At 44.0% G+C, this 11798-nt stretch overlaps 2 protein-coding genes across 2 annotated transcripts; one reads left to right on the forward strand and one right to left on the reverse strand.

Moving 5' to 3' along the window:
- Positions 1-495, reverse strand: LOC101780412 (RING-H2 finger protein ATL32-like). Its single transcript, XM_004967012.1, has one exon. The coding sequence runs from the start codon at positions 493-495 to the stop codon at positions 1-3; it is 495 nt and encodes a 164-aa protein (XP_004967069.1).
- Positions 496-1391: 896 nt separating this feature from the next.
- Positions 1392-1850, forward strand: LOC101780816 (RING-H2 finger protein ATL32). The gene has a single exon (XM_004967013.1). It carries the CDS (start codon positions 1392-1394, stop codon positions 1848-1850), a length of 459 nt encoding a protein of 152 aa, XP_004967070.1.
- Positions 1851-11798: the final 9948 nt, after the last annotated feature.

The raw sequence follows: 11798 nt of genomic DNA on the forward strand, positions 1-11798 counted from the left end.
TCAGTTGGCCTGAGTGTGCCCTCCAATCTCCATAGTCGCCGGCACAGGCGCCGCCGCGTTGACAGGAGTCCGGCACACCGGGCACGTCCAGTGAGACCGCAGCCACACGTCGATGCACCCTTCGTGGAACAAGTGCGTGCAGACGGGGAGCTGCTTCACCGTCTCCTTTGGCTTTATCTCGCCGAGGCAGACGGAGCACTCGTCGCCGGCGCCGCCGGTCTTCTTCTTGTACTTGTACACCGGCAGGCTGGCGATGGCGGACGCGCCAAGCCCGAGGACCGCCTCCTGTGGAGGAGCCGCCATGGACCCCGCCGCCGGTTGCTGCCAAGGTGAGGGTCGTTGCCTCAAGCGGTCGCAGAGCCCGATGACGGCGACGAAGACGACCATGGCGGCGGCGACCTGCGCCGTGGTCCGCCAAGAGACGCCGGCCAGTTTCAGCACCACGCATGTCATGCACAACGGTGGGACGACGATCATGGCGAGCTTCAGCGGCATGGTGTGGGAGATGAATTGAAGACTTGAAGCTGATTTAATCGTCTAGTACATAGTTTTGTGCTCGAAAGCATGTACCTCGGTCAGTTCGCTGGGAGTGGGATTCGAGACTTGCTTAATTCCATGTGTGCCGGCCAGTGTAACCGTGAAAGGTGACCTCATCAGCGGAGACAAAATTCCTCCTTGTAGTTTACGTGTTCCGATGTTTCCAAAAGAGCACAATTTCGCAAAGTGTAGTCCCATTTGTAACCGGAAAAAGGATTAACATATAAGAATACAGACCTATTGTGGTTTCTCCTATCTTCCAGTCTCTTGAGAACGCAGCGATTTTTTATGTCTGATGACATGCTTATATACTTGCCAGAAAATGCTACTCCCTCCGTCCTAAAATGTAAGCCATTTTAATTTTTCTAGATACATAGTTTTTCTATGCACCTAAATATAGTGTATGCTTAGATATATACAAACATCTATGAACGTAGAAAAGCTAAAATAACTTACAATTTAAAACGGAGGGAGACCGTACCTTGTACTGACCGGTACTAATGCTCGAAATGGAAAGTCAGTTCTGGTGTTGGAGTGACCGACGGTTAGGGGCCACATTTTGCTGATCGACGTGGTGATTAGTTTCTTCCAATTCGAGTATTTCAGTGGCCAAAATCTACTTTGCTGAAAAAGAAATCTGAAACGGGTCTCTGTAAACCCCAATGCATTTCTCCTGTCGACCTCTGACTAACGACGAAGCCGCCTAGGACGACTCGCTGTTCGTCACATCATCATAAACTATGCCACAGATAAGGCACCATCTTTCTGTTGTTATTAGCTACCGATGATTGAGCACCTACGTACTCTCACCGACATGAAACTCTTGGGAGCCAGAGGTGCGTTCCTTTATCAGGATGGCGTGCATCGTGCTCGTGCCCCTCGGCTTGTTCGCCGGCTCCATGCTGTACTTCATCGGCTTTCGGTGGGGCCTCAGCATCCTCGTCGTCGTCTCGGTCCTCTTCTACCTCCACTGGCCGTTAACGATCCTCGTCGACCACATCGGTGACGACAACGTGGCCAGTGGGATGAGCCTCCTGGTGCAACAGCCGGCGGCAGGAACGTCGTCGGCGCACGCCACCGTGGCCGTGCCGGCATACTTGTACGAGAAGAAGGCCGGCGGCGACGAGTGCGCGATCTGCCTCGGAGAGCTGCAGCGCGGGGAGGTGGTGAAGCAGCTTCCGGCGTGCACGCATCTGTTCCACGAGGGTTGCATCGATGTGTGGCTGAGATCGAACGTCACCTGCCCGGCGTGCCGGTCTCCGGTCGATGCCGCGCCGCCGGTGGCCGCGCAAATTCTGCTGCGGACAGAATAAGTTGTTTGTCTGTTTCGCAAGTTTTTTAAGCCTATACAAACCAAAATTGGCAGCTGGTTAAGCTTGGTAACGCAGTACTTAACACCAACCAAGTCTAACACACTACGTCAGAATTGATTTGTGCTGGCAGAGGAAATTTATCTTGCTAGCGGGCGTGATTGACACCCACCAGCACAAAGTTTCCATGGGCTAGCGGGGGAGCACCGCCAGCATAGATGCTACTGTGCTGGTGGGCAACCTAAGCACCCGCCAGCACAGATGCACCACATCTATGCTGGCGGGTGGCTTATGTCGCTCGCCACCACAGACCTTGCCTAGATAAGGCCGTGGGCAGCTTCTTCCCTAGCTAATTTTATATCGGGAGCTTGCCTGAGAGGAGCTCAGGAAAAGCTCCAAAAACACCAAATCTAATGGGGAAAGTTTTGCTCTTGATTTCTTTGGAGAAGGTAGCTATATAAGGTGAGTTTCTGCCATTCCAACCTTTTTTGTCAACTTCTATCTATCATTTCTAGCTTCATTAGGCAGTGGCGGGAGCAGGATTTGGACTATGGGTATTCAAAATTGAAGATGGCAAGAAAAAAAATGACAGACTAAATTATAGTTTTATAACACATAATAATTAAGTGGTAGCAGCATCATTGATTAATAAAATTTATCAGAAATTGAAATTATCCAGCTACTAATGATCAACATATCAAAGTGGCAACATGCGAAATAAATAGAGGCTAAAACAGTAAAATGGTAACAAAGATTATAACTTACAAGCTATAGGACAACTTTCCATACTGCAATGCTTTGAAAATGAGCGATGATGTACTTATCCTTAGCTTGCATGAAGAATTCCCTTTCAATCAATGTGACCAAGCAACCATTCAAATATTTCTACCCCATCTTACTTCTTCTCTTGTTCTTTATCAAATTCATTATAGAAAAGACCCTCTCAACACTAGCAGTTGCAACAAGGAGAACAAGCACCAATTTGAGAAGTTTATAAACAATGTCATACCAAGAAACCTTTCCTTCTTTAACTAGCATCATAGACAACTCTGCTAGACTTCTCAAATTTTTGAAGTTTTCATCATTTCTGACATCATTGATATAGTGGTGCAACTAAAAATGAAGCTGGTTTATTTCTTGAAATTCAAAGTCATGTGGATAGAACCCAGCAAGCTTAACCAAGTTCTCAACATTAAAAGCAGAAAAGGAATTAGCTGGACTGAATGATGCCATGCATCTAAGTAGCTCTGTGTTTACCTCATCAAACCTATTATTGAGGTCTTGAACTTGTCTATCAATGACACCCAAAAACATATCAGCATGAAACCGGTGATAATTAATGGCACCTCTGTAGAACTGCCTTGATCTTTGCATAGGAATATACTTCCCTTTCATGTCAACAACTTTAACATTGTGCTTCTCACAAAAAGAAGTGACCTTGGTAAGAAATTCTTGCCATCCAGAATCTTGTCTCAAAACATCCAGTTCTACCTTTGTGAACTCCAGAAGATCCATTGCATTTACGATATCTTGCTCCCTCTTTTGCAAAGCATTGCACAAGTCATTGGTGTATCCAAATATTTCATTCATCAAGTGTAGCAGGAAAACAAACTCAAAGGACTTAAATACTGTGAGCATAGTTTGAGCCCCATTAGCCTCAGCCCCTTTACATTCATTCCCAATCCTAAAGGGAACTTTCTTAATTGAAGGATACAAGAACATAACATGCATTACAGTTCTGTAGTGAGATCTCCATCGTGTATCACCTGGCCTTGCTAAGCCCATCTCTTGATTCCTGCTAGCCATGCTAAAAGTTCCTGAAAATTCCCCTTGTTGAGTGAATCCTTTGTTTTATCATGACCCCTAAAAGCCAACCCTTGACGCAACAGAAATCTTATGCACTTAAGTGACCATGTCAAGCAAGCTAGATACTTAGCCTTGAATTGTGCAGTGTTTGATGCAACAGATTCACGGATTGATGCCTTAGGTCTCGTGAACAATCTATATTTCTCTTCAGCTTCACTATGAGCACTATCGATAGCACCAACATGCCTATGAATTCTCCTTTTCATATTCCAATTTCTAAACCCTTCAACAACAAAAGCATCTCCACCAGGAAATTTGCAGCTATCTTTGAACAAATAGCAAACAAAGAAAAATGCAGCATCTTTATCCACACTGTACTCAATCCACTTAAATTCAGCAAACCACTTATGTTGGAAGCGGCGCATACCTCCACAATCATGTTGCGGAAAAGCATCCCTCTTCATCTTTGGTTGACATGGCCCCAATGCAAAGTATGCCCTTCTAACTGAATCTTGGTCATTGACATCATAGCTTGAGATCGGAGCCCTCAATCCACGATCATGCTCAATGCCATAATCATTCTTGTCTTCATCACTAGAATCATTTTCTTCCACGAGTATGGATTCACCAATTTTTGTTGTACCGTGCTTTGGTGGCTGATTAGATCTCACAGGTTCAGGTGGTACGGTGCTTGTTTCACTACCACTTTGTCCTTGGAATAACACTACTTGCATTTGACTTTCATTGCAAGATTGATTAACATTCTCGGGTTCAGGTTGTCTCTTCTTTGCAGCAGCCCTTGCCATGAAAATCCTCAAATCAGTAGCGGCACTACCCTTCCTCTTCATGGTTCAAACCTAAAAGTTACACAATTTCAAGTTATCAGATATTTACAATTTCACATTGAACTAAATTCATGAGCATCCCCATTTTGCAAGTTGATGTGCTATTCCAATTTGACAAACAATTGAAAATACTTACCTCAATTTCACAAACAATCAGCAGTTCACAGAATCACAGATTCACAGGTTTGGGGGCAGTATTGTTGGTGCCGGCTCGCCGGTCGCCGCATGCCCGTGCCGGGTCGAACGGCGGCCAGTAGGCAGTAGTGCACCCGCCACCGCCTGCTCGCCGGCCGTCGGCCTGCCGCGGAGCCGCCGGCCCGCCGCTCCGGGGACTGGGGTCTGTGCGCGTGCAGGCGCCCGGCGTCGAGGCGCGCCGCGCGCACCGCACCGGCCGCCCTCGGCCCACTGCTGACGCGCCTCCGCCCCCCCAGCCGCCGCCTGCTCGCCGGTCGCCGCGGAGCCGCTGGCCCGCCACTCCGACTCCGTGCGCGTGCAGGCACTAGGCGCTCGCGGCCCGCCGCCGACGCGCCTCCGCCCCCCTAGCCGCCTCTTACCGCCGGGCGCTGCGCCGCTGCCTGGCCGCCGCCGCAGGCTAGGGTTCGCGCGTCATGAATCCCTAGCGGCGGCTGCCTGGTGTGTGCGTGCTCAGGCGTGGGGGGGGGGCGGGGGGAGCACTCGAGTGGGGCGGATGGGCCGGATGGGCCAGTTGGCCTGTTGGGCCAGAGAGCGAAGTTGGCCTCCGGTGGGCCTTTTTGAGTGAAATATCTGTGCTACTTCTATATTTTTGTTTTTCATACATATACCTAAAATACACTATATATATGAAATTTTTTTGCAAAAGTAATGGGTATTCAATTGAATACCATTGAATCTAAGTGGGCCTGCCCCTGTCATTAGGTTGTCATCTAGATCTAGATCTAGACCTAGAAGAGAGAGGAGGGAAGAGAGAGAGAAAATAACTAGAGATGGATTATTTTTGTCAATAAAATTCTATGGTCATATTATAACCATTACAATGTTATGTTTGTCATTTTAATGTAATATAGAATTGAGTTTGACTATATTTTTCCTACTTATTAATTATTACATCTATAGTTTTAATTAGTGAAGTTGATTGAATTAATATATAATTGAGGTGAGTTTTTTTCCTTATTCTTATTAATTATTACATCCATGGTTTAATTGAGTTTTATTTAGGGTAATATAGAATTTGTTTTTATGATATTTCTTCCTACTTATTAGTTACTACATCCATATTTAATTGAGTTTATAGAAGTGTGACCCATAGCTTATTAAATTAGTTAATGTAACATAGAATTATTGTCATAGGTTGTTAAAGATGCATCATAGAGCATGGATGTATGGCATACGGAGACATCGCATACTTTCATGTCAGAGGTATTAAAGTTTGTGGAGGCTGCGGAGAAGCATGCTCGCATTTGCAAGACAAAGCAACTACGTTGTTTGTGTTTTGACTGTAGCAACAATTTTGTATGGGAGGATACTGATGTCATCAAGAGGCATTTGATAAAGTGAGGTTTTGTGGATGGATACACAATTTGATCCCACCATGGTGAGGTAGGAGGTATTTTCAACAATACAAACATTGATACTGGCTCTGATGAAGTGGGTGGTGATGATGCAAACGAAAATGATCATGTTATGATGGATGATGATTATGACTGTGGAGATCAAAATGGTGATCAAATAGATGCACGTGTGGAACCACAGGTGGACGAGGAACGTGATGTTGATATGGAGGACATGTTGCGCCACATTGAATCAGAAGTGTTGCTAGGGAGTGCTAAAGAGTTAGAGAATTTTGAGACACTCAAGAACGTAGCAAAGGACCGTATGCATGAGGGATGTGGGAAGGAGTGGGCAGTGTTGCGTTTCATCCTTCATCTTCTGATCCTGAAGGCTAAATTCGGCTGGTCAGACAATAGTTTCAATGATCTTTTTACTCTGCTGGGCAATTTGCTCCCGAAGCCTAACTTTGTGCCAAAAAACACATACGAAGCAAAAGAAGATTACAAACCAAGGAGGATTATGATTCTGACGACGATTGTGGATCATATTCTACTCCACCTGAGTATGAACCCAGCTCACCTAAGTCTCGCAGGCGTCTAGATGAAGATGACCCTAAATACGATCCAACCGTGGATCATCTGGTACCTGCATGCACATTCATATATTAGCTAGTGATACGTTTGTTGTTCACATGAAGATGATGAACTCAACCTATTGTCGATGACCAATTCCCGGTGCATTCCCCGCCGCGACGTCGTAGAACATCTACTCTGCATGAAGAGGAGGTAGATGCCTCTGCAGCACAACCTTCGGCTACTACCGCTTCTAGTAGTAATCCGAAAAGGAAATGTGGGCAACGAAGCTGAAACCAGATTCCTGAAAAAGGTAGTCTCGTAATAAAAGAGGTTGGCACCAAAGGTGAGCCCATATTAGCTGAGGGGATATCTGCTAGGTTTCAGAACATATGTGGAGCTATTGTCAGGGATAAATTATAGACATGGATCACGACTAGTAATTGGAAGAATGTGCCTACCACTACAAAGGATGTATTGTGGGCCACATTGAAAGAAAGGTTCACTTTTTCTGAAGGTCAAAAGAAATTTTGCAAGAAACTTTGCTAAGGGCCTATTTGTGACATGTTTCAGGAATTGGAGGTCTACTCTTAATAAAGAATATGTACAGAAAGACAAGAATGCTATGGATTACTTCGGTAAGATTCCTCCAGAAATGTGGGAAGAGTTCAAACAACAGAAGAACACGCCGAAAGCAAAAGTCTGGAGCAAACAAAATACTGCAAAGGCTATGAAAACCACTGAGAACCCCCATCACTTGGGTGCGGGAGGGTATGCTGCCAAGATCGCTAAATGGAGGAGAGAGCAAGAAGAAGGGAGGAGAGCTGGTTTACTAGATATGTTCGCAGGCTTGGATCAGCGCAGTAGGAATTGGGTACTAGCTCGAATTCTGACTGTAACACCCAACGGCAAGGTTAAATTCAAACACCCCACAATAGACCAAATTTACGAGAGGTTGGAATAGCTCGCCAAGGTGCAAAAGAAGGATCTTTCCGAGCCCGATAGGGAGAAAGATCAGCTAACCGCCGCGATCAGAACCGCGGAGCACTTTGGGCATGTTCGAGGGGTGTCATCAACATTGCCCTAGGCTAAAGCATTCCCCAACGACCAAGCAAGCTACAGGAAGCGCGACCATTATAAGAAAAACTTGAAGAGAAGATGAGAGAAATTGACAAGCAGGAGTTCTTCGAGTTCTTGGCCAACCATGGGATGAGCCAAATGATGGCTGAGCCGGCAATATCCGATGGTCAACGACAAGCAGAACCAACCATGCTACTTGCCCAGACATGATTCGTTGCTCCAAGTAGTGCTAGCTCCATTTCAAACATGAGGTATCCCATTGATGACATACAAGTGGATACACAATGCAGGTTGGTTATACCTTATGGAAGGAAACAAAATAAGTTTCGAGAGGTCACAACCGGTATGGCAGTAATGGGTCATGTGTTCCCAAAGACACCCCCGCCAGAATACACCTGGGTGCAAGTTGTTACGATGTTGGATGAGTCGTGCAAGATCAACATCCCTACTAATGAGGGGATTGAGGTTCTAGATGATGCGATGAACTAGTACATATTGTGGCATCACTGAGATATCGTTCTGAATGCATCGCCAAAAACCTCACGGCTGAGCCAAGAACTACCCCTTCTAGATCCAAAGGTTGACACGGAGCAACCGACGCTGTCACATGTGCAGGGAGCTAACAATGAGGACGACCATCCAATGCTATCACCTGTCCGAGAAGCTCTCAATGAGGACGATGGGACAACAACACTAGAAGGCAATGAACGGGTAGATGATTTAGAAGTTAATGATCCAACATCACCTTCGCTGGCATCTCCACCTCCCAAGAGGCAAGCGGTACCTCGTATGGTCAGTACATATGAAAAGGCTCCACCAGCAGATGTCGACAAGTTTTTAAACGTATTGAAGAAGAAGGCTTCATCTTTCAGTGAAAAAACTGTAACTCGCAGCGCCTCTTAGCAAAAGAAAGAGATCAAAACCTCAATTTCTTTGCATCAGATGATGTCCCAATGTATTATAAGCATGGCAAACCATTCATGTAACGGTGGGATCTACTGCAGGGTCCATGGAAACTGAATAAGCTGCATGGATGGATCATGAATGCAATGAAGCAATGCATTCGAGCAATCACCGTGCATGTCCCAACTAAGGTTTTCCTTGGTGTTCTCCCATACAAGATTGTGATCAATTTCGAGGATTTGCACAGACTTTACCGTCGACAACACCTTGATGTGAATCTCATTTCCATATGGTGCTTGTAAGTGAACATGTACCTTATACACGAGTTGTAAATATATACGTATTTTATTTCAAGTACCTGAGCAACCTATTTGCAGGATGCAATGGAGGGAGGAAGAATTGACGCACGGCAGGTTCAAGGTAGAGTACCTTGACCTAGCACGAATAAGCGAGCCAGAGCACAAGCTTAAAATGACGGAAACGGTCAAAGCCTAAATAGAAGCAGCAGAGACACAAGCGGAGAAAAATGCTATAAAAATAAAAGCCCACAGAGATAAAATGCACAAAGTGTCAGTATACATTGCAAAAGTAATGAAGAAAAAGGCTGATAAGGATTATATCATGGCTCCTTACAATTTTGAGTAAGCTAGTTTTAATTACTATAAATATACTAGGTGTTATTTAATGCCATTTATAATATAAATTATTTTAGTATAATGCAGAGACCACTGGATTCGCATCATTGTTTTACCCAAGCTATGAAAAGCAGTGGTCCTCGACTCATCCAGCTATTGTAGAGATAGGTACAAGGATTTCATAGGTATTATACAAAAGTAAGATATTCCTTGCCAGTACTTAAATGCATGTTGACATTCTATGCATCTAAGTTGTATTACTAACTCTTGTCTTGAAAGGCGGGGTCCACAATCCAAAAAGGATGAAAGATATGAAAATAATATATCATAGATTCGTAAGAACATAAACATATAATGTAGACTTGTCATTAATAACAACTCATCATTTTTTTTATTTGATTGCAGTGCCACAAGCAACCAACCGGCTCTATGCTATGCGGATATTATGTGTGCGAGTTCATCAAAAACAATGGGAGGTATCGAACAAACCTTGAAGACGTAAGTCTCTTATAAACTGCCATGTTCTAACTTTCTAATGGTAATACACATTCTAATGTTCATTTACTGTATGTATAACTGCAGATGCCTACCGTCAACAATATCTATAGCAAGATGAAAGATAAACAAATCGACAACATCTGTACGTACATGGCGAGGTTCATCATACGTGAGATTTGTTAAGAGGATGGAGCATTCTTTGATAAAGACGGCTTGTTGATGATGGACGAGTGCACAAATCTTCGTAGATGGACGTAGTAGCTTTAATATTAGCGTGGTAAAGAATAGCTCTATTCCAAATGTTGGATTTTTAATAATGTGAATTATATATTATGTGCGATGCAGTTTTAAATAATATGAATTATATATTATGTGGTTGGAGATACATATTTCAATTTAACGGCTAAAAACTGGTGAGAAATAAAAATTATAAACAACTCACGGGAAATAATATATTGAATGGGAAAATACATATTCCTGGTGGGCGGCATAAGCACTTGAAGCGCGCCATTTGTGCAGAGACTAAATGTGATGCAAATATTAGTCCCAAGAGGGTTGGTACACACATTTATTTAACAGATAGTACAAAAGCCGTACAACTCTCTAGGAAGTGGTCGGGTAACATAGACTCAAAAGAGATACAACATAAATAGGCTGTAGATGCAACCTATGGACATCCAAGTCCATATGCAGCACGTAGTACTGCACGACAGCAGAATCATCCTTAACAGCCCAACGCCATAGGCAAGTTGGGTGCGGAGGCGACCTTCTACTCGAAAGCTTCACCAACGACGTAGTCCGGGTCTTCCTCTATACCAACAAAGCAAGGGTGAGTACATATGTACTCAGAAAATCCAACCCCACCCTATGATAGAGTATAAGAATACATGCATAAGGATAACTCAAGGAATAGGCTGAGGTTCATTTTGCAAAAACAAATCTTTTATATACATGCAATGTTTGGTTTTTTAAAGCTGTTTTTGCAAGACACATACTTTTCATATTACAGTATTTATAAAAGAGTGGAGTGATCCTACTCAAAGAATCCAAGTTTTAAGTCCTACTAGACACCTCGTCCACGGTAGCATGCGGCACACTTGCTGGATATTTTCAAAATCCAATTTACATCAAAAGGTTTGCCCATCTTTCCCAAATAGCTAGTTATGTGACCAATCCATAACTTGTCCAAGACCATGGACATGACTATTTGAATAGGTTTTAACTTTGCAAAGGTGTACACTTTACCCACAAGTAGGGTACTGCAACACGATCACTGTAGTGCCGGTGCAGATCCATCAAAGCCATTACCCACCGTAGCATAGTCCTGCCTAGTTTCCCATGAGAGCTAACCAAGGGGTTCCTAAACTTCCTACGAGGTCTTCAACCGGGCCACTAATCCAATACTTGCTTACGCCTGCTCCTTGGCCTCCCGTTACACACCTACCTATGGATGACTATTAGGCTAGCTAGTGGGATTTATACCAATCCTTTGCCACACACAAAGGTTGAGTGGTTGTACGATAAGTTGGGTTCGGCAAGATGACACATGAACTCAGTCCTTAATGAAGACAAGGCGGATATCTTCCATACTCAACCACACAGGCACGAGCTAATACTCTAGGGCATCCCACACAAGGAACCCTTATCCGCCCCATCTAAATAATCATCAACACCAGTTGTTTATTATCACTTTTCTAAAATCCTAATCCCTACTCACACCAACACACTCAACACATTTTATCTTTTGTAAAACCATTGCATTTGTAAAATGATTAGTAATGATGTTGAGTAACCAGTTTCTAATCGTATTAATATCAAGGTAATCAGCTAAACAGAGCGTATCATGTCTAGTGAAAAATCCTAAGCCATCAAGGTATAATCAAGATACATCAATTGAAGGAGTAGCTATCCAACTAGGTTTTAACTAGATCAAGTAGTAAAATAATTTGAGCATATACATAACTAGATGCAATTTCTAAAAAGGCTTCTACGGTTGTGTTTAAAAACTGGGATAAATATGACCAAAAGGGAATAGGTTGGACTTGCCGTCTTCAGAGCCTTCAGGCAGCTCCTACTCACGGT

This window comes from Setaria italica, chromosome IV, assembly GCF_000263155.2.
Source record: "Setaria italica strain Yugu1 chromosome IV, Setaria_italica_v2.0, whole genome shotgun sequence".
Lineage (NCBI taxonomy): Eukaryota > Viridiplantae > Streptophyta > Magnoliopsida > Poales > Poaceae > Setaria > Setaria italica.

Excerpts from the sequence above, each read along its gene's own strand:
- LOC101780412 (XM_004967012.1), bottom strand. The coding sequence starts at position 495 with ATGCCGCTGAAGCTCGCCATGATCGTCGTCCCACCGTTGTGCATGACA.
- LOC101780816 (XM_004967013.1), top strand. The coding sequence starts at position 1,392 with ATGGCGTGCATCGTGCTCGTGCCCCTCGGCTTGTTCGCCGGCTCCATG.